This window comes from Neolamprologus brichardi, chromosome 6 (assembly GCF_056152115.1).
Source record: "Neolamprologus brichardi isolate AB-2024 chromosome 6, ASM5615211v1, whole genome shotgun sequence".
Classification (NCBI taxonomy): domain Eukaryota; kingdom Metazoa; phylum Chordata; class Actinopteri; order Cichliformes; family Cichlidae; genus Neolamprologus; species Neolamprologus brichardi.
In genome coordinates, this window is record NC_142109.1 from 17,645,870 (window position 1) to 17,666,268 (window position 20,399).

At 42.6% G+C, this 20,399-nt stretch overlaps 2 protein-coding genes across 2 annotated transcripts in view; both read left to right on the forward strand.

Moving 5' to 3' along the window:
* The window catches only part of doc2g (double C2-like domains, gamma), a 70,710-nt gene that overhangs the window by 31,833 nt on the left and 18,478 nt on the right, over positions 1–20,399 (forward strand). The gene's annotated exons all lie outside the window — the stretch shown is intronic.
* LOC148102518 (N-lysine methyltransferase KMT5A-A-like) lies at positions 1,841–9,842 on the forward strand. Its single transcript, XM_087842373.1, has 7 exons — positions 1,841–2,401; positions 3,247–3,364; positions 3,461–3,623; positions 3,799–3,991; positions 4,097–4,168; positions 4,973–5,044; positions 9,726–9,842. Exons 2-7 carry the CDS (start codon positions 3,256–3,258, stop codon positions 9,840–9,842), a joined length of 726 nt encoding a protein of 241 aa, XP_087698499.1. The 5' UTR covers positions 1,841–2,401; positions 3,247–3,255.

Here is a 20,399-nt window from a genome sequence, read left to right on the forward strand (position 1 = left end):
CGGGACCCCCAGCTAACGAGACGTGATGCCGGACGGGCTCCTCGGACCGTGCAGCTGACGAGGCGTGACGCTGACTAGGCTCTCCTGAACCCCCAGCTGACGAGACGTGACACTGGCGGGGCTCTCCAGAACCCCCAGCCGTGCTACTGGCTGAGCTAGCGGCAACACAGGAGACTGAATGGCAGACTGAACTCAGGGCAGCTGGGCAGCAGACTGAACTGAGGGCGACTGAAGTAATGGTTGAGATGATAATGGTGGTGGAGTTGGCAACTGAGCTAAAGGCAGCAGGGCTGCAGACCGAGCTGCAGGCAGCGGGGCTGCAGACTTGAGCTGCAGGCGGGGCTGCAGACTGAGTGGGGGAGGGTGAAGATGAAGTTTGTGGAGAATGAAATCCTGAATGAGCGGGTGCAGTTAGTCCAATAGCCAGGGGTGGCCGGAAATGAGCTGCTGTAGCCTGGCTTCCACAGCGCAGAGCAGCTCACTCTCCCTCATGCTCTAGCCATAGGTTGACCAACCTGGAAGCAGAGTCGATTATGACCTCCTGAAGTTCCTTGGGTGGGGCAAATGCCGATGGATCCATAATGTGGCTGGTCAGTAATGTCACAGCGAACGGGATGAGACATGTGGAGGAATTAAATGAGGATCCAAGCGCAGGTACTCGTAGATGCGAAGGAGATTTATTGAAAAAATAAAGCACAAGGTGGAAATGGCAAAACGGAAACAAAACTAATCTATACTGGGACAAACTAAACTACTGAACGGCAAACATGAACACGAACATGAAGGAAGGTGAGCAGTTGAACCTGAAGTTGGACAGCAGGGTGAACACGGTTGAAACACAGACAGACCAGCGACCAGCACACGAGAAGACACGACTTAAATACACACAGGTGGGGAACACAACTGGAAGTAATTGACGAGACGAGACAAGGGAAGCTAAACTGAATACAGTCACATAAGACACGGACCTTCACAATAAAACAGGAAACAAGAAACAACTACACAAAGATGCAGACTAGACACTAAACTAAACCTACAGGAGGGCACCAGAACAAATCTACACTAAACATGAGACACAAAACCTAAGAACTAATCCCTTAACAAGAATAAACAAAAACATAGAATTCTACTAATAATCAACAAAGCACAAGAATCAGAATACAATCCAAAATTAAACCAAAACACAAGAACTCAAAATGCTGGGTCAAAATGACCCAGAACCGTGACACCTTACTTTTTTTCATGTTTGTCAAATAAAGGATGGTTAAAATTCTTTGAGCCTTTAAAAAACACACCTGATTTGTCTGCTAGATGTGGATGTGATTGTTAGCTTCAAGCCACGGCAAATCTTGGAGCCACTTTTCTGAAAAAAGTCTTTTCTCTGGCTCTGGTTGGTGTTTCTTAGCTAGTGGTGGCACACCAAAGAAGCTGCTTAATGTCTGTTGTTTTTTTGGACATTTAGCTGGTGACAAGCAACACATGTAAGATTAAATGAGACAGTCAAGTACGCAAAGTGTCACTACGCATTCCTAATTTTTGTCACGCATTTGTACCTGCGTACCAGTTATGTGCACCCCTGTCTATAACACACAGCCAAACAACTACTCACTCAATAACTACTATCAAATTATCATATCTATTCAACCTAACATACATGTTTTGCATTTAATCTGTCAAGTTTGTTGTTATAACTAATAACTAATGCAGGAAAATGGCATGTTTCTTTAAGGTTTTGTTCTGCTTGTTCTATATTGTAAACAGAGACAATTTTACACTGTATAATTTCCATAGGATTTATTAGTTTCAGATTTTTTTAGTCATATCATATGATCTCATTTATTCTGTACTGCTAAACAAAACAATGTTTGGTTTCTCAAACTGTCCATAATTGCTAGTGATAAATTCATTGGTTTCAGGATGCACCTTCTGTATCTTCAAACAAAAGATCAGAACAAAAATATAATAATTAAATACATTTTTCCGAAGAAAGCCACATCTTGATACATGCTGGTTTAACATAAGGATCTAAAATATGTCACACTATGTTGTTGGTTGAATCTCAGATTTGTTTAACATATGCAGATGCAAGTGTAAAACCATTGCTTCAGTGGTGGACCTCGGCTGGTGGTGTGTGATGAAACATGTATTCCCTTGTAGTGTACCTTTGCCTCAAATAAATAACTAAATACTTTTTAAAAGAGGAATTTCCTATAAACAAACAAATGCAATAAAACTCAGTCCTTCGTCACTGTAAATGTTTCACTGAAATTCCATAAAAAAGTCAGAACTCTCATCACCTGACCACTTTTTAGCCAATGAGCTGTTTTTCACCCCTCCCCCTCACTTCGTGACTTCGAGTTGAGGAGTACCGACACCGACGCTGGTGTGGAGAAGCCAACAGGTAACTTTAAACTTTAAACTTTCGAATTTTGCCAGCTTTGTAGCCCAGCAACTGGTCAGATTTAGTTTTGTTGAGATTTTTCTTTGGTGTATATTCCTTGATTGAGTTTTGTATTTCAATGTAATTCTCATGCTAAAGCTAGCTTTTTTGATGACACGCGGTTGTGTATTTAATTAGTCAAGGTTAAATACCTAGTCTAACACACACCTTTTTAGTTAAACTGTAACATTTGAAATTACTGAGATGTTATTATTTATTCATCCATCCCACTGTCTCCAGATTTTAAGCAACGCTGAAATATAGGTGACACGCTATTAATGAGACATTTCAGATAACCGAGGTAGCTAACATTTAACTCTCTGGAGTGCAGATTATATGACCAATTTACGGTGTATCAGCAACATGCGTATATAACAGTTTTTAAAAATGTGTTGATAGGCCAAGTAAAACCAGAGTTATGATACACAATTTACGCTTTTTCCTGAAAACTGTCGTCAAGTTTAGTGCAGGAAAATATAAAAACGGTATTTTCTTAAAAAACAAAACATAGATACATTATTGCCTCTCAATTCAATTTTATTTATATAGCGCCAAATCACAACAAAAGTCGCCTCAAGGCGCTTCATAGATACAGAGAAAAACCCAACAATCTCATTTCCTATTGTGGTGGATAAATGAACATGAGCCAATAAAACAATTAAATCAAAAGTAGTCAAAAACAGCCGATTATACCATTGACTCCAGAGGGTTAAAGACACCTCCTGTGAAAGATCAGTTTTCATTATCAACTATTTTCCTGAAATATTAAATAAATTGTACTATTTTTTTTTCTTTTTCTGAGACAGTGTATTGCAATGAGGCCCCCGAGAGCAAAAATTAAACCAAAAGATGAAGCAGTAAAATTTTCATCTTTGGGGCAGGACAAAGATGGATTTGAAGTGAAATTCATAAATTCAGTAAAAGGTGAGGTACTAGGATACTTGTTGAGGATTTTTGGCACAGTCATAAGTTTAACCATTGTAGTAGACCCATGTTGACATTTTCTATTTTCTTTGTAAGGTCGAGGAGTGTTTAGTAGGTGCAACTATAACAAAGGAGACTTCCTTCTGGAATATCGCGGAGACGTTGTAACCAAGAAGGAATATGAAAACAGAACAAGATTGTACCATGACGCCTTAAAGGTTTTTCTTTTTGAATTCAGGTACAATGGACAACAATTGTGGTATGTAAATTAAAATAATTCATTTTTCAGCCTACTTTTTGCAAAAGTTGTGACGACCACATTAAGACAAACTGCTAGCTTGTTACAAATCCATATAATTAAAAATGTAATCAAATTGTTCAGCCTTTTTATAAACCTTGTGTAATTTTGTGTCTTACATTTTTTGTTATCTCAGCATTGATGCAGCCAGAGAGGATGGCTCCTTGGGCAGACTGGTGAATGACGATCACGTGAGCCCAAACAGCAAAATGAGGACAATCACAGTAAATGGAAAGCCTCATCTCTGTTTATTTGCCATAAAAGACATCAAGCCGGGGGAAGCAATAACATACAACTACGGTGACTCTGACTGGCCATGGAGAGTAAAGGTACATATTATATTTACATTTACCGTAGTGTAGTGTAGTATTGTATAGTCTCAACTTATCTGTGTTGAATGGATGTTAATGTACTTTTGTGTTTGCTTGCACAAGGTTTCGGAGCACCCTGACCGTTCTCAAGCTGCTGTGCCCATGGCATCGTCCTCCTTTGAAGTTGATGAGCAGGTGACTAATTTTCTGGTGTTGTTATTATTGCAACAAGAACACAGCCGAGTTGTTTGGATGTTGATAGTGAGGGTGTTAGACACAAGTCCTATAGTGTTGGTTAATGTAAGATACCTACATTATGAGGACTGTGTGTGGATACTGCCGAGTGTCATGTTGGTTCACACTGGAGAATTAATTTTCACTCAATATTAATTCATTACATTTACCTCATTTATGTCAATAACCAGTGTACCTTCATAACTGTATTGTATAGTCTCAACGTATCTGTGTTGAATGGATGTTAATGTACTTTTGTGTTTGCTTGCACAAGGTTTCAGAGCACCCTGGCCGTCCTCAAGCTGCTGTGCCCATGGCATCGTCCTCCTTTGAAGTTGATGAGCAGGTGACTAATTTTCTGGTGTTGTTATTATTGCAACAAGAACACAGCCGAGTTGTGTGGATGTTGATAGTGAGGGTGTTAGACACAAGTCCTATAGTGTTGGTTAATGTAAGATACCTACATTATGAGGACTGTGTGTGTTTTGGATGCATAAGTCTATTGAAAGATGGGCTCTCAAGTCTGTGTGTAACAGAGACCCTGCAGTGTATGAAGCTTTCAGGTACATTATTATGAGGACTGTGTGTGGATACTGCCGAGAGTCATGTTGGTTCACACTGGAGAATTAATTTTCACTCAATATTAATTCATTACATTTACCTCATTTATGTCAATAACCAGTGTACCTTCATAATTGTATTGTATAGTCTCAACGTATCTGTGTTGAATGGATGTTAATGTACTTTTGTGTTTGCTTGCACAAGGTTTCAGAGCACCCTGACCGTTCTCAAGCTGCTGTGCCCATGGCATCGTCCTCCTTTGAAGTTGATGAGCAGGTGACTAATTTTCTGGTGGTGTTATTATTGCAACAAGAACACAGCCGAGTTGTTTGGATGTTGATAGTGAGGGTGTTAGACACAAGTCCTATAGTGTTGGTTAATGTAAGATACCTACATTATGAGGACTGTGTGTGGATACTGCCGAGTGTCATGTTGGTTCACACTGGAGAATTAATTTTCACTCAATATTAATTCATTACATTTACCTCATTTATGTCAATAACCAGTGTACCTTCATAATTGTATTGTATAGTCTCAACGTATCTGTGTTGAATGGATGTTAATGTACTTTTGTGTTTGCTTGCACAAGGTTTCAGAGCACCCTGACCGTTCTCAAGCTGCTGTGCCCATGGCATCGTCCTCCTTTGAAGTTGATGAGCAGGTGACTAATTTTCTGGTGGTGTTATTATTGCAACAAGAACACAGCCGAGTTGTTTGGATGTTGATAGTGAGGGTGTTAGACACAAGTCCTAAAGTGTTGGTTAATGTAAGATACCTACATTATGAGGACTGTGTGTGGATACTGCCGAGTGTCATGTTGGTTCACACTGGAGAATTAATTTTCACTCAATATTAATTCATTACATTTACCTCATTTATGTCAATAACCAGTGTACCTTCATAACTGTACTGTATAGTCTCAACGTATCTGTGTTGAATGGATGTTAATGTACTTTTGTGTTTGCTTGCACAAGGTTTCAGAGCACCCTGACCGTCCTCAAGCTGCTGTGCCCATGGCATCGTCCTCCTTTGAAGTTGATGAGCAGGTGACTACTTTTCTGGTGTTGTTATTATTGCAACAAGAACACAGCCGAGTTGTTTGGATGTTGATAGTGAGGGTGTTAGACACAAGTCCTATAGTGTTGGTTAATGTAAGATACCTACATTATGAGGACTGTGTGTGTTTTGGATGCGTAAGTCTATTGAAAGATGGGCTCTCAAGTCTGTGTGTAACAGAGACCCTGCAGTGTATGAAGCTTTCAGGTACATTATTATGAGGACTGTGTGTGGATACTGCCGAGTGTCATGTTGGTTCACACTGGAGAATTAATTTTCACTCAATATTACTTCATTACATTTACCTCATTTGTGTCAATAACCAGTGTACCTTCATAATTGTATTGTATAGTCTCAACGTATCTGTGTTGAATGGATGTTAATGTACTTTTGTGTTTGCTTGCACAAGGTTTCAGAGCACCCTGACCGTTCTCAAGCTGCTGTGCCCATGGCATCGTCCTCCTTTGAAGTTGATGAGCAGGTGACTAATTTTCTGGTGGTGTTATTATTGCAACAAGAACACAGCCGAGTTGTTTGGATGTTGATAGTGAGGGTGTTAGACACAAGTCCTATAGTGTTGGTTAATGTAAGATACCTACATTATGAGGACTGTGTGTGGATACTGCCGAGTGTCATGTTGGTTCACACTGGAGAATTAATTTTCACTCAATATTAATTCATTACATTTACCTCATTTATGTCAATAACCAGTGTACCTTCATAACTGTATTGTATAGTCTCAACGTATCTGTGTTGAATGGATGTTAATGTACTTTTGTGTTTGCTTGCACAAGGTTTCAGAGCACCCTGGCCGTCCTCAAGCTGCTGTGCCCATGGCATCGTCCTCCTTTGAAGTTGATGAGCAGGTGACTAATTTTCTGGTGTTGTTATTATTGCAACAAGAACACAGCCGAGTTGTGTGGATGTTGATAGTGAGGGTGTTAGACACAAGTCCTATAGTGTTGGTTAATGTAAGATACCTACATTATGAGGACTGTGTGTGTTTTGGATGCGTAAGTCTATTGAAAGATGGGCTCTCAAGTCTGTGTGTAACAGAGACCCTGCAGTGCATGAAGCTTTCAGGTACATTATTATGAGGACTGTGTGTGGATACTGCCGAGTGTCATGTTGGTTCACACTGGAGAATTAATTTTCACTCAATATTAATTCATTACATTTACCTCATTTATGTCAATAACCAGTGTACCTTCATAATTGTATTGTATAGTCTCAACGTATCTGTGTTGAATGGATGTTAATGTACTTTTGTGTTTGCTTGCACAAGGTTTCAGAGCACCCTGACCGTTCTCAAGCTGCTGTGCCCATGGCATCGTCCTCCTTTGAAGTTGATGAGCAGGTGACTAATTTTCTGGTGGTGTTATTATTGCAACAAGAACACAGCCGAGTTGTTTGGATGTTGATAGTGAGGGTGTTAGACACAAGTCCTATAGTGTTGGTTAATGTAAGATACCTACATTATGAGGACTGTGTGTGGATACTGCCGAGTGTCATGTTGGTTCACACTGGAGAATTAATTTTCACTCAATATTAATTCATTACATTTACCTCATTTATGTCAATAACCAGTGTACCTTCATAACTGTATTGTATAGTCTCAACGTATCTGTGTTGAATGGATGTTAATGTACTTTTGTGTTTGCTTGCACAAGGTTTCAGAGCACCCTGGCCGTCCTCATGCTGCTGTGCCCATGGCATCGTCCTCCTTTGAAGTTGATGAGCAGGTGACTAATTTTCTGGTGTTTTTATTATTGCAACAAGAACACAGCCGAGTTGTGTGGATGTTGATAGTGAGGGTGTTAGACACAAGTCCTATAGTGTTGGTTAATGTAAGATACCTACATTATGAGGACTGTGTGTGTTTTGGATGCGTAAGTCTATTGAAAGATGGGCTCTCAAGTCTGTGTGTAACAGAGACCCTGCAGTGTATGAAGCTTTCAGGTACATTATTATGAGGACTGTGTGTGGATACTGCCGAGAGTCATGTTGGTTCACACTGGAGAATTAATTTTCACTCAATATTAATTCATTACATTTACCTCATTTATGTCAATAACCAGTGTACCTTCATAACTGTATTGTATAGTCTCAACGTATCTGTGTTGAATGGATGTTAATGTACTTTTGTGTTTGCTTGAACAAGGTTTCAGAGCACCCTGGCCGTCCTCAAGCAGCTGTGCCCATGGCATCGTCCTCCTTTGAAGTTGATGAGCAGGTGACTAATTTTCTGGTGGTGTTATTATTGCAACAAGAACACAGCCGAGTTGTGTGGATGTTGATAGTGAGGGTGTTAGACACAAGTCCTATAGTGTTGGTTAATGTAAGATACCTACATTATGAGGACTGTGTGTGTTTTGGATGCATAAGTCTATTGAAAGATGGGCTCTCAAGTCTGTGTGTAACAGAGACCCTGCAGTGTATGAAGCTTTCAGGTACATTATTATGAGGACTGTGTGTGGATACTGCCGAGTGTCATGTTGGTTCACACTGGAGAATTAATTTTCACTCAATATTAATTCATTACATTTACCTCATTTATGTCAATAACCAGTGTACCTTCATAATTGTATTGTATAGTCTCAACGTATCTGTGTTGAATGGATGTTAATGTACTTTTGTGTTTGCTTGCACAAGGTTTCGGAGCACCCTGACCGTTCTCAAGCTGCTGTGCCCATGGCATCGTCCTCCTTTGAAGTTGATGAGCAGGTGACTAATTTTCTGGTGTTGTTATTATTGCAACAAGAACACAGCCGAGTTGTGTGGATGTTGATAGTGAGGGTGTTAGACACAAGTCCTATAGTGTTGGTTAATGTAAGATACCTACATTATGAGGACTGTGTGTGGATACTGCCGAGTGTCATGTTGGTTCACACTGGAGAATTAATTTTCACTCAATATTAATTCATTACATTTACCTCATTTATGTCAATAACCAGTGTACCTTCATAATTGTATTGTATAGTCTCAACGTATCTGTGTTGAATGGATGTTAATGTACTTTTGTGTTTGCTTGCACAAGGTTTCAGAGCACCCTGGCCGTCCTCAAGCTGCTGTGCCCATGGCATCGTCCTCCTTTGAAGTTGATGAGCAGGTGACTAATTTTCTGGTGTTGTTATTATTGCAACAAGAACACAGCCGAGTTGTTTGGATGTTGATAGTGAGGGTTTTAGACACAAGTCCTATAGTGTTGGTTAATGTAAGATACCTACATTATGAGGACTGTGTGTGTTTTGGATGCGTAAGTCTATTGAAAGATGGGCTCTCAAGTCTGTGTGTAACAGAGACCCTGCAGTGTATGAAGCTTTCAGGTACATTATTATGAGGACTGTGTGTGGATACTGCCGAGAGTCATGTTGGTTCACACTGGAGAATTAATTTTCACTCAATATTACTTCATTACATTTACCTCATTTATGTCAATAACCAGTGTACCTTCATAACTGTATTGTATAGTCTCAACGTATCTGTGTTGAATGGATGTTAATGTACTTTTGTGTTTGCTTGCACAAGGTTTCAGAGCACCCTGACCGTTCTCAAGCTGCTGTGCCCATGGCATCGTCCTCCTTTGAAGTTGATGAGCAGGTTGCTGTACTGTTATCACCAGACATGGTTGAAGCCCTAACGCAGCTCATAAGCAGAAGACTAGAGTGTGGAGTCCCGGAAGAAAACCCCTTCCTCTTTGCAAGACCCAACTGTTTGACTCCTTACAGAGGACAGGACTGTCTCAGGATTTATGCAAATGACTGTGGTGCACAAAGTCCTGAACTCCTTAGGTCAACACAGCTACACAACATGTTGCAACTTTGTCACACGTCTTGAACCTAAAAAATCACGAGCTTGACCAAGTTGCTGACTTTCTAGGCCATGATATCCGTGTCCACAGAGAATTTTACAGACTTCCAGAGGCTACAACCCAGCTGGCAAAATTATCAAAACTACTACTTGCCATGGAGAAAGGGACCCTTGGAAATCTCCAAGGCAAAACATTGGAAGAGATTGAAATTGAAGGTATTTCTAAGTAGATAGTATTTTAAGGTGTCTAGTTTTTAAGCTTTTGAGTGTTCTTAACACAATATATTTAATAACCTTACTTTTACATTAAAGCTGTTAAGAGAAACAAGGAATGTTTGTACCTGCTGTTTAACATCTCCAAAAAGTTGATTCTGTTCATCTGGACATAGTGTTTTGTGGGAGAAATGTTTCGTCACTCATCCAAGTGACTTCTTCAGTCTCAGCTGACTGCAGGTTTCAATCTTATAAACAGTACATTTGCATAATGACTGAAACCAGCCCACTGAAGGAACAATGGGCTTGGAGGTCAGTCCTTAATCTTAATTATGCAAATTCTCACGACCATTGATCAGCAACCACTGACCAAAACCCACTGATCAAAGACCACTGATCAATGGCCATGAGTACCATTCACAGAGAGCTCTTCTGTGTTGTGCCATGCGCTTCGCCAGAGGTTGTTTGGTTTCCCCGATGTATAAATCCTGGCAATCCTCCTGGCACTTAACAGCGTACACTATTTTACTCTGTTTGTGTCGGGGGACCCGATCCTTGGGGTGGACTAGTTTTTGGCACAGTGTTTTGGGGTTTGAAAGCCACAGAGACCCAGTGTTTAGATAAAATGCGTCTCAACTGCTCCGATACTCCTGACACATATGGGATCACTACAGGTTTTCGTTTGGGCAGCAGTTGTCCTTCTCTCCTGGATTGGCTGGAGCTTTCTTTAGGAGCCGTCCCAGCTTTGACAAAAGTCCAGCTGGGATAACCACATTTACTCAGGGCCTTCCTGATGTGATGTTCTTCTGCCTCCTTGGCCGCTGTGTCAGTGGGGATGGTGTTCGCTCCTAATGACACCCAGTTTGTGCTCCAGTGGATGATGAGAGTCAAACCTTAAATACTGATCCGTATGTGTAGGTTTACGGTACACGTCAGCTTTTAGATGTCCCCCATTACTGATGGAAATCTCAGTCTAAGAAAGCTAACCTGCCACTTTTCATAGCCTCCCTGGTGAATTTCATGTGTCGGTCCACAGAGTTAATGTGATCCGTGAATTGTGGTACGTCCTGAGATTTGATTTTCACCCAGGTGTCATCCACATACCTGAACCAATGGATTGGTGGTGTTCCAGGGTAGGATAGCAAAGCCCTCTTTTCCACTTCTTCCATGTACAAATTGGCCACGATGGGTGAAACTGGGGAGCCCATGGCACACCCATGTTTCTGCCTGTAGAACTGACCCTTGTATGTGAAGTAGGTGGAATGAAGACACAGTTCCAAAAGCAAACACACTTGGTCGATGCTGAGAGTGGTCCTGTTGCTGAGGTTGGTGTCATAATCTCTTACGGACTACCTTCAATGCTTCCGTGACTGGGATGCAAGTGAAGAGAGATGTAACGTCGTACAAGACCATGGTTTCATCTGCCTCCGTAATGACATCTCTCACCCGTCCATCCATCCATCTTCATCCGCTTTATCCGAGGCCGGGTCGCAGGGGCAGCAGCCTAAGCAGAGGCCCAGACCTCCCTCTCCCCAGCCACCTCCTCCAGCTTATCCGGGGGAACACCAAGGCGTCCCCAGGCCAGCCGAGAGATATAATCTCTCCAGCGTGTCCTGGCCTGCCCCGGGGCCTCCTCCCGGTGGGACATGCCCGGAACACCTCGCCCAGGAGGCGCCCAGGAGGCGCCCAGGAGGCATCCTTGTCAGATGCCCGTACCACCTCAGCTGGCTCCTTTCAATGTGGAGCAGCAGCGGCTCTACTCTGAGCCCCTCCCGGATGGCCGAACTTCTCACCCTATATCTGAGGGAGAGGCCAGCCACCCTTCGGAGGAAGCTCATTTCTGCTGCTTGTGTCCGCAATCTCGTTCTTTCGGTCACCCTCTTCACCACGACGGACCGGTGAAGCGTCCGCATCACTGCAGCCGCAGCCCCAATCCGTCTGTCAATCTCCGGCTCCCTTCTCCCATCACTCGTGAACAAGACCCCGAGATACTTGAACTCCTCCACTTGGGGCAGGAACTCATCCCCGACCCGGAGTGGGCACTCCACCCTTTTCCGGCTGAGAACCATGGCCTCAGATTTGGAGGTGCTGATCCTCATTCCCGCTGCTTCACCCTCGGCTGCGAACCGTTCCATTGCGAGCTGGAGGCCCTCACCCGATGAAGCCAACAGAACCACATCATCCGCAAAAAGCAGACTTGAGATTCTGAGGCCACCAAAGTGAAAGCCCTCCACTTCTTGGCTGCGCCTAGAAATCCTGTCCATAAGAATTATGAACAAAACCGGTGACAAAGGGCAGCCCTGGCGGAGCCCATCACCCACCGGGAACGAGTCCGACTTACTGCCGGCAACGCGAACCAAGCTCTGGCAACGGTTGTATAGGGATCGAATGGCCCGTAATAATCGGCCTGATACACCATACTCCCGCAACACCTCCCACAGGACACCCTGAGGGACACGGTCGAATGCCTTCTCCAAGTCCACAAAACACATGTAGACTGGTTGGGCAAACTCCCATGCACCCTCAAGTATCCTTGAGAGGATAAAGAGCTGGTCCAGTGTTCTGCGACCAGGACGAAAACCGCATTGTTCCTCCTGTGTCCGAGGTTCGACTAGCAGACGAACTCTCCTTTCCAGCACCCTGGCATAGACTTTCCTAGGGAGGCTGAGGAGTGTGAGCCCCCTGTAGTTGGAACACACCCTCCGGTCTCCCTTCTTAAAGATGGGGACCACCACCCCGGTCTGCCAGTCCAGGGGTACTGCCCCTGATCTCCACGCAACATTGTAGAGGCGTGTCAACCAGGACAGCCCTACAACGTCCAGAGCCTTCAGGAACTCGGGGCGGACCACATCAACACCAGGGGCTCTGCCACCAAGGAGTTGTTTAACTGCCTCAGTGACCTCGCCGCCGGAAATTGGTAGGTCATTCCCCTCATCCCCAGACTCTGCTTCCTCCTCGGAAGACGTGTCAGTGGGATTAAGGATGTCCTCGAAGTATTCCTTCCACCGCCTGACAATTTTCTCAGTCGACGTCAGCAGCGCTCTGCCAGCACTATACACAGCGCAGGTAGAGCACCGCATTCCCCTCCTGAGACGCCTGACGATTTGCCAGAATCTCTTCGAGGCAGTCCGAAAGTCTTTTTCCATGGCCTCCCCGAACTCCTCCCACACCCGAGTTTTTGCTTCAGCCACTGCCCGAGCCGCATTCCGCTTGGCCTGTCGATACCTGTCGACTGCCTCCGGAGTCCCACAGGCTAACCAAGCCTGATAGGACTCCTTCTTCAGCCTGGTGGCTCCTTTCACCTCTGGTGTGCACCATTTGGTTAGGTGATTACCACCACGGCAGGCACCAACCACCTTGCGGCCGCAGCTCAATGCAGCAGCTTCGGCAATGGAGACGCTGATCATGGTCCATTCGGACTCAATGTCCCCAGTCTCCCTCGGAATGCTGTTGAAGCTCTGCCGGAGGTGTGCGTTGAAGATCTTGCGGACTGGGGCCTCTGCTAGTCGTTCCCAGCACACCCTCACTACGCGTTTAGTAGGGGTGCAACGATACACAAAATTCACGGTTCGGTTCAGTTCGATACTTTGGTGTCACGGTTCGATATTTTTTCGATACAAAAAAAATGTTCATGCCTTTTTATTAATTTGTCATTTATTAAATTTTCACGGCACATTCTGCACCACATCTCTGTGCGTTCATCATTTGTTTGAAGCCAGCTCACCTCCTGCAACCACTTTTCTGAGAATACGCGCTTCTTTTGTGGTTCAGACTCCATTTCTTTGGAGGTGAAGGAACACCAAAGTAATTGCTTAAAGGATTTTGCTTCTTCAACATCTTTAAGAGTTCTAAACAAATGTCTGTCCTCCTCCAGAAAATCCTATGTACGCAAACACGCGTTGCAACTTCTTATCTTGTGCGCGTTTTTTATTTTGACAGCGAATGCGCACCTGCGGACCACTTATGTGCAGCCCTGGTTATTTAGCTCGTCATATTGCAGCCACAGAAATTCTTTTGTCCATGAAACCATAAAGCTGCACTTTCTTTTTGCCTTATAGTCTGATTTGTCATAACTTTTCCGTTTTGTGGTAAGCTTTGTTTGGCTGTCACTTCTTCACGCTGACCTGTCTTATTTGGCTCAGCAGAACTAAAATATATATCCTGCTGCTTTTACACATGCACTCACATAACGCTCAGCGATTCTCTGCGCGATCAACCTCTCACATGTTTAAGCTTGCTGCGGGAGATTTCACTTGTCATGTTTGCATAGTAAGCTAACGATTGATAAGATGTCAGAGGAATTGGTGCGCAAATTATCATCACTCACCAATCAGTGCTGTCGCTCTCTATACGCAGTTCGCACGATTGCAAAGTGAAAGCAAAAAACAAGCGCAAATTCAAACGCAATTTCAATATGTCACATATTGACAGTGGCTCACCGATGCCAATGACATAATTACCCAGCTACATTTCCTAAAGAATGCAAAAGCATTGACATATATTTTGCGAGCCCTGTATCTGATTGAGGAATCACTCATCTTTGGAAAAGAGAGTTTATTACAGAGAAATGGCTCTTTCCAAAATAAAAGCTATACTATACGCTTCTTCTGGGCTATATTCTCAGCACCATATTAAATATATCAGGTCCCCATAAGGAGAATCATGTGCTAACGGCTGTCTAAATGACTCGGGTAAAGTTTGTAGCATGCGTGCTTGTTGTTTTTGTCTGCTTCCACTTGTCTTTGCACTAGGATGATGTCGGAGTAAATGTGCAGTCATATTCGTTGTGTTCCCACTAGTGCTGTCAGCGTTAATCTGAAATGAGGTTAACGACACAACACCTCCGTTAACGAGCTACTGCGGATTGCCTTGTGCGTGGGGCTGGACGGCCAACACAACGAGCTAACTGCGCTAACACACTAGTTCCCACCCATGTAATTGAGCATTGCTGGCACATCCAACATACTGTTTTACTTTAATCCATGACGCGCTTACCTTCAGGGTCATACTTCACATGAAAACCAAAATAGTTCCAAACGCCAGATCTGAATGAGGGTGGGGGAGGTTCAATTTGCCATGTTGCAACGAGCTTAGCTTCTGTCTCGCTAGCTTGCCCTGCGCTCAGTGAATCTGTGTTCGACTACTCCGCCTAGGCTGCACTGTCGAGCGCAGATCCACTGAGCGCTCAACACAGACAGCATCGTCAGAAGGGAAGTTGATAAAATAAATTAAAAATGTTGTATTGTTCGATACATATGCGTACCGAACCGAAAGCACTGTATCAAACGGTTCAATATCGATACGAGTATCGTTGCACCCCTAGCGTTTAGGTGCACCGGTTCTGTCCAGCGTCCTCTCCTGCCACCTGATCCAACTCACCACCAGGTGGTGATCAGTTGACAGCTCAGCCCCTCTCTTTACCTGAGTGTCCAGAACATATGTTCGCAGGTCTGGTGATACGATTACAAAATCAATCATCGATCTGCGGCCTAGAGCGTCCTGGTGCCACGTGCACTTGTGGACACTCTTATGTTCGAACAAGGTGTTTGTTATGGCCAAACTGTGATTTGCACAGAAGTCCAATAACAAAACACCGCTCGGGTTCAGATCAGGGAGGCCGTTCCTCCCAATCACGCCCCTCCAAGTCTTGCTGTCGTTACCCACGTGAGCATTGAAGTCTCCCAGCAGGACAACAGAGTCTCCAGGTGGAGCACCTTCCTCTCCATGGTGATTTTGGATGCTGGGGGCTTTGCATTGCTGAGACAGGCCAAAACTTTCGTCTGTAGTTGCTATGCTTCCATTTCTGCAATATTGTTGTTACGAATTGCTGTTTCTGTGGCTGTGATCAGCTCCACTAGCGGGATTTGTCCCGGTGTGACAGCAAAATTCAGCCCTTGAGCAAGGATGTTTTTCTCTGTTTCGGTGAGCTGTCTGTCAGACAAATTCTTCACCCACTTGTCCACATCCTCTGTGTCGCATCCTTGTCTCTTCTGGTCACTGAGGACACTCTCCGTATTTTGCCGTGGTTTCCGACGTACAACAAGTAAGTCAAACTTCCTTTGTTGCCTGGTCTTAGACTTCTTGTGCTGTGCTAGACGAGCCTTCTCAGTAAAGTCAAACACCTTTTTAAGAGTATTCTCATCTAGAAGCATTGTCAGTCTCTGTTGGATCCGCTCCTCTTGAGATTTTAGCATGTCCATGGTAAAATTTGTTTGCCTCACCCGTTCATTAAGCAACTGATGCTGTGCCTTCTGGAGGATTTTTGTTGCCCGGAAGCCTTTAACGAAGAGCTCATTTGCAGACTTTTAGGAGTAATCCGGTTTTGTCTGCATCTGAGGCTGAATCTCAGGTGGTTCCTGTAATCCACCATCTTACGTGCTGTTTGCTCATACTGACGTACAAGCTTCAGGCCGTCCTTGCCAAAGTGGGTTAAAACGTCTTGATGCATTCAGAATGCCTCGATTCATAATCAAGGAGGGGGCCTAAGGCCATCTTACAGTGCTGTGATTGCAGCCATTCCCCAACTCTCTGTGTATGGTACTCATGGCTATTGATCAGTGGTCTTTGATCAGTGGGTTTTGGTCAGTGGTTGTTGATCAATGGTCATGAGAATTTGCATAATTAAGATTAAGGAACTGACCTCCCAGCCCATTGTTCCTTCAGTGGGCTGGTTTCAGTCATTATGCAAATGTACTGTTTATAAGATTGGGGAAACCTGCAGTAAGCTGAGACTGAAGAAGTCACTTGGATGAGTGACGAAACGTTTTTCCCACAAAACGCTACGTCCAGATGAACAGAATCAACTCTTGGAGATTTACTTACCTGGATGATTGAGAATGCATCAAGATGCTGCTTAACATATTTTTTTGTCAGATAACCTAGACTTGACAGACTCTGGTGAGAGTGAAGATGGCGAGGCTGACAAAGAATACCCACCAGCACAAACAAAAATGGGTAAATGCACCAACAAACAACTCATATTTATGTAGTATTCAGTTGAATGCAATATTGTGAGATGTTTCAGGTATACACAGTTATTTAAAAGGTAGTAGTAAGGATTATATGTGCACTGTAAGTCTTAAGTATTGAAAATGTCTTAATTTGTTTTGGGCTGAGGTTAATACACTGCTTAAGCTATTCTTGACATAGTCATAAAGATTGATGTCTGTCAAATAATGTCACTAAAGAAAGGTCTAACCAGATCAGTACAAAAAATGTAATAGTACTTACATTGATAGTTTTGTGTTGTGATGCTACAGATATCTAGCCAGAGATGTGTGTAAATGAATCAACCACAACGCAACAGAGCATTAATATTGAGCTACACTATTCAACTACAGAAAAGGGAACTAGGCAATTTGTTGAGGTACCTCCAGGGACCTCTGACAGTATTACCCACTTCCTACAGTGTGCCCACTGATGATGATTGTCTTATAACTGGACTGTTGGAGTATTGTGTTTACATTTTTACAAGGTATGCCGAGAACATCTCTTCCGCTTATCCTAACCCCAGCAAGTGCACTTATTGGACTTGGCTGCCCAGTCGATAAGGCGGGACGTTAGCATAGTGGTTAGCACTGTTGCCTCACAGCAAGACGGTCCTGAGTTCATCGGTCCAGGGTCCGCAAACATGGAGTTGTTTTCTCCATGTTTGCGTGGGTTCTCTCGGCATACTTCAGCTTCCTCGCACAGTCCAAAGAAACTGGGGTTAGGTTAATTGGTCACTCTAAATTGCCCATTGATGTGAATGTGATTGCATATAGTTGTTTTTCTCTGTGTTAGTCCTGTGGGAGACTGGCGACCTCAGTCATTTTAGGACTGAGCTATGGACCTGAGGATTACTTGTATTTATGGATGCCTCTCTCCTTGTTAGTGAAAATCATTGTCTTGTTAAAGGAAAGTCTAAACAGGAACAGAAAATGTGACTGCTATATTGAGCTAAAATACTCCTTGTACTATAGGGAGGAGTACTATGCCACCTGTAGAGGAACCTTCAAACACCTCAAACGGTATAACTATCCATCACCCTACATATTGATGGCTCTTCCATGATTACCAAGCCACTCATATTGTTTGTGATATTTTTGTTTTACTTTTCTATTTACAGATGTGGACTCGGCTGGAGAAGGCACATCACAAGGTACCACAAGAATAAAATATTTTAAAATATCAAGACATCTTTGAACAACAGACTAGCAAATGGTTATCTCTGTAACAGTGTTTGACAAGCTTTTTGATGTCTTTCATCTGTGTGGATGGCTTTTATGTTTTATTTCTAGTAAAATAGGTGTGTCCAAAGTTTTAACTGGTACTGCAGATATATCATGACAATTCACTGATATGCCAGCTGAACAAATGGTCAATGTAACTTTAAACTTCCTCAGTCATTTTAGGACTGAGCTATGGACCTGAGGATTACTTGTATTTATGGGTGCCTCTCTCCTTGTTAGTGAAAATCATTGTCGTGTTAAAGGAAAGTCTAAACAGGAACAGAAAATGTGACTGCTATATTAAGCTAAAATACTCATTGTACTACAGGGAGGAGTACTATGCCACCTGTAGAGGAACCTCCAAACACCTCAAACGGTATAACTATCCATCACCCTACATATTGATGGCTCTTCCATAATTACCAAGCCACTCGTGTTGTTTGTGATATTTTTGTTTTACTTATCTATTTATAGATGTGGACTCGGCTGGAGAAGGCACATCACAAGGTACCACAAGAATAAAATATTTTAAAATATCAAGACATCTTTGAACAACAGACTAGCAAATGGTTATCTCTGTAACAGTGTTTGACGGGATTTTTGATGTCTTTCATCTTTGTAGATGGCTTTTATGTTTTATTTCTAGTAAAATGCTTTCTAGTTTTGGGAAATGCAGTTAAGATTACTTTGAAAAGACACAATGCTTATTCAAATTCAGAATGAATAAACAGGTGTGTCCAAAGTTTTAACTGGTACTGCAGATATATCATGACAATTCACTGATATGCCAGCTGAAGAAATGGTCAATGTAACTTTAAACTTCTTCAGTCATTTTAGGACTGAGCTATGGACCTGAGGATTACTTGTATTTATGGGTGCCTCTCTCCTTGTTAGTGAAAATTATTTTCGTGTTAAAGGAAAGTCTAAACAGGAACAGAAAATGTGACTGCTATATTGAGCTAAAATACTCCTTGTACTATAGGGAGGAGTACTATGCCACCTGTAGAGGAACCTCCAAACACCTCAAACGGTATAACTATCCACCACCCTGCATATTGATGGCTCTTCCATGATTACCAAGCCACTCATGTTGTTTGTGATATTTTTGTTTTACTTTTCTATTTACAGATGTGGACTCGGCTGGAGAAGGCACATCACGAGGTACCACAAGAATAAAATATTTTAAAATATCAAGACACCTTTGAACAGATTCTTTGAACAACAGACTAGCAAATGGTTATCTCTGTAACAGTGTTTGAAAAGATCTGATATGAAAGTTTGGTCAATATGACATGCCAGAATTTTACAAACATTGCATAGTTCATGACTAATATCCAGTATGACCTTAAAGTTGGCATGAGGAATTTTCTTCTCAGGTTCAACATTAGAATACTTTTCTTATTTTGGTTCTTATTTCAGTTTTGGGATTTGAAAGCCACAGAGACGTTATCTTTTAAGAAAATCCGTATCAGCTGTTCTTGTCCTTCTTCGCTCCTGGATTGGCTGGAGCGTTCTTTAGGTGCCTTCCCAGGTTTGACAAAAGTCCAGCTGGGATAACCTCATTTACTCGGGGCCTTCTTGATGTCATGTTCTTGTGCTTCCCTGGCCGCTGTGTCTTTGCTCTATTTTGTAATATCTTGATGACGCCCAAGTTGTGCTCCAGTGGATGGTGAGAGTAAAGCCTTAAATACTGATCTGTCTGCATAGGTTTACAGTACACATCGACTTGAAAGTTGGCTCACTTAAAGCTCCAGTAAACTCAGCTTAAATACTAATATTGCATATTAATACTTACCATTAATCATCTTCAAAAGCCTGATTAACAGTTCAAATGTTCATAACTATTCGAAAACAAAGATGGGAAACTGCTTATCTTGCTTTTTAAACCATATATGAAAACTACATTGGCATGTTAGATCACCTTTTGATTGAAATCTTTTTATTTTTATTTTAAGAGACAATATGAGAGTTTATTGTCAGTGTTGGTGATTCTGTAAATGTGTACATCTTTAAACTAATATTTTTTTGCACGAGTTATTTCTGACTCAAATGTTTTTTAATCTCCCATGTTTCACGGTTTTTATCAAATGAGAAAGAGGTTTCATGTGAGTCATCTTGTTTTGCTGAGTATGACATCAGAGTAGACTGTCCTACATTGTCTTCGGAACAGATTGTTTTGACTTTCAGAGGAATGGAAACAAATGTGTGCCTTACATCACTGGATCTTGAATGAGTCCTCAAAGTATCCTGGATATCTTTAGAGTTTTCATTAATGCTGGTTGTATCTGATCACCCAGAACTTGTCATAATGCCAGGTCTGAACTGGGCTACTGTTACAGTAC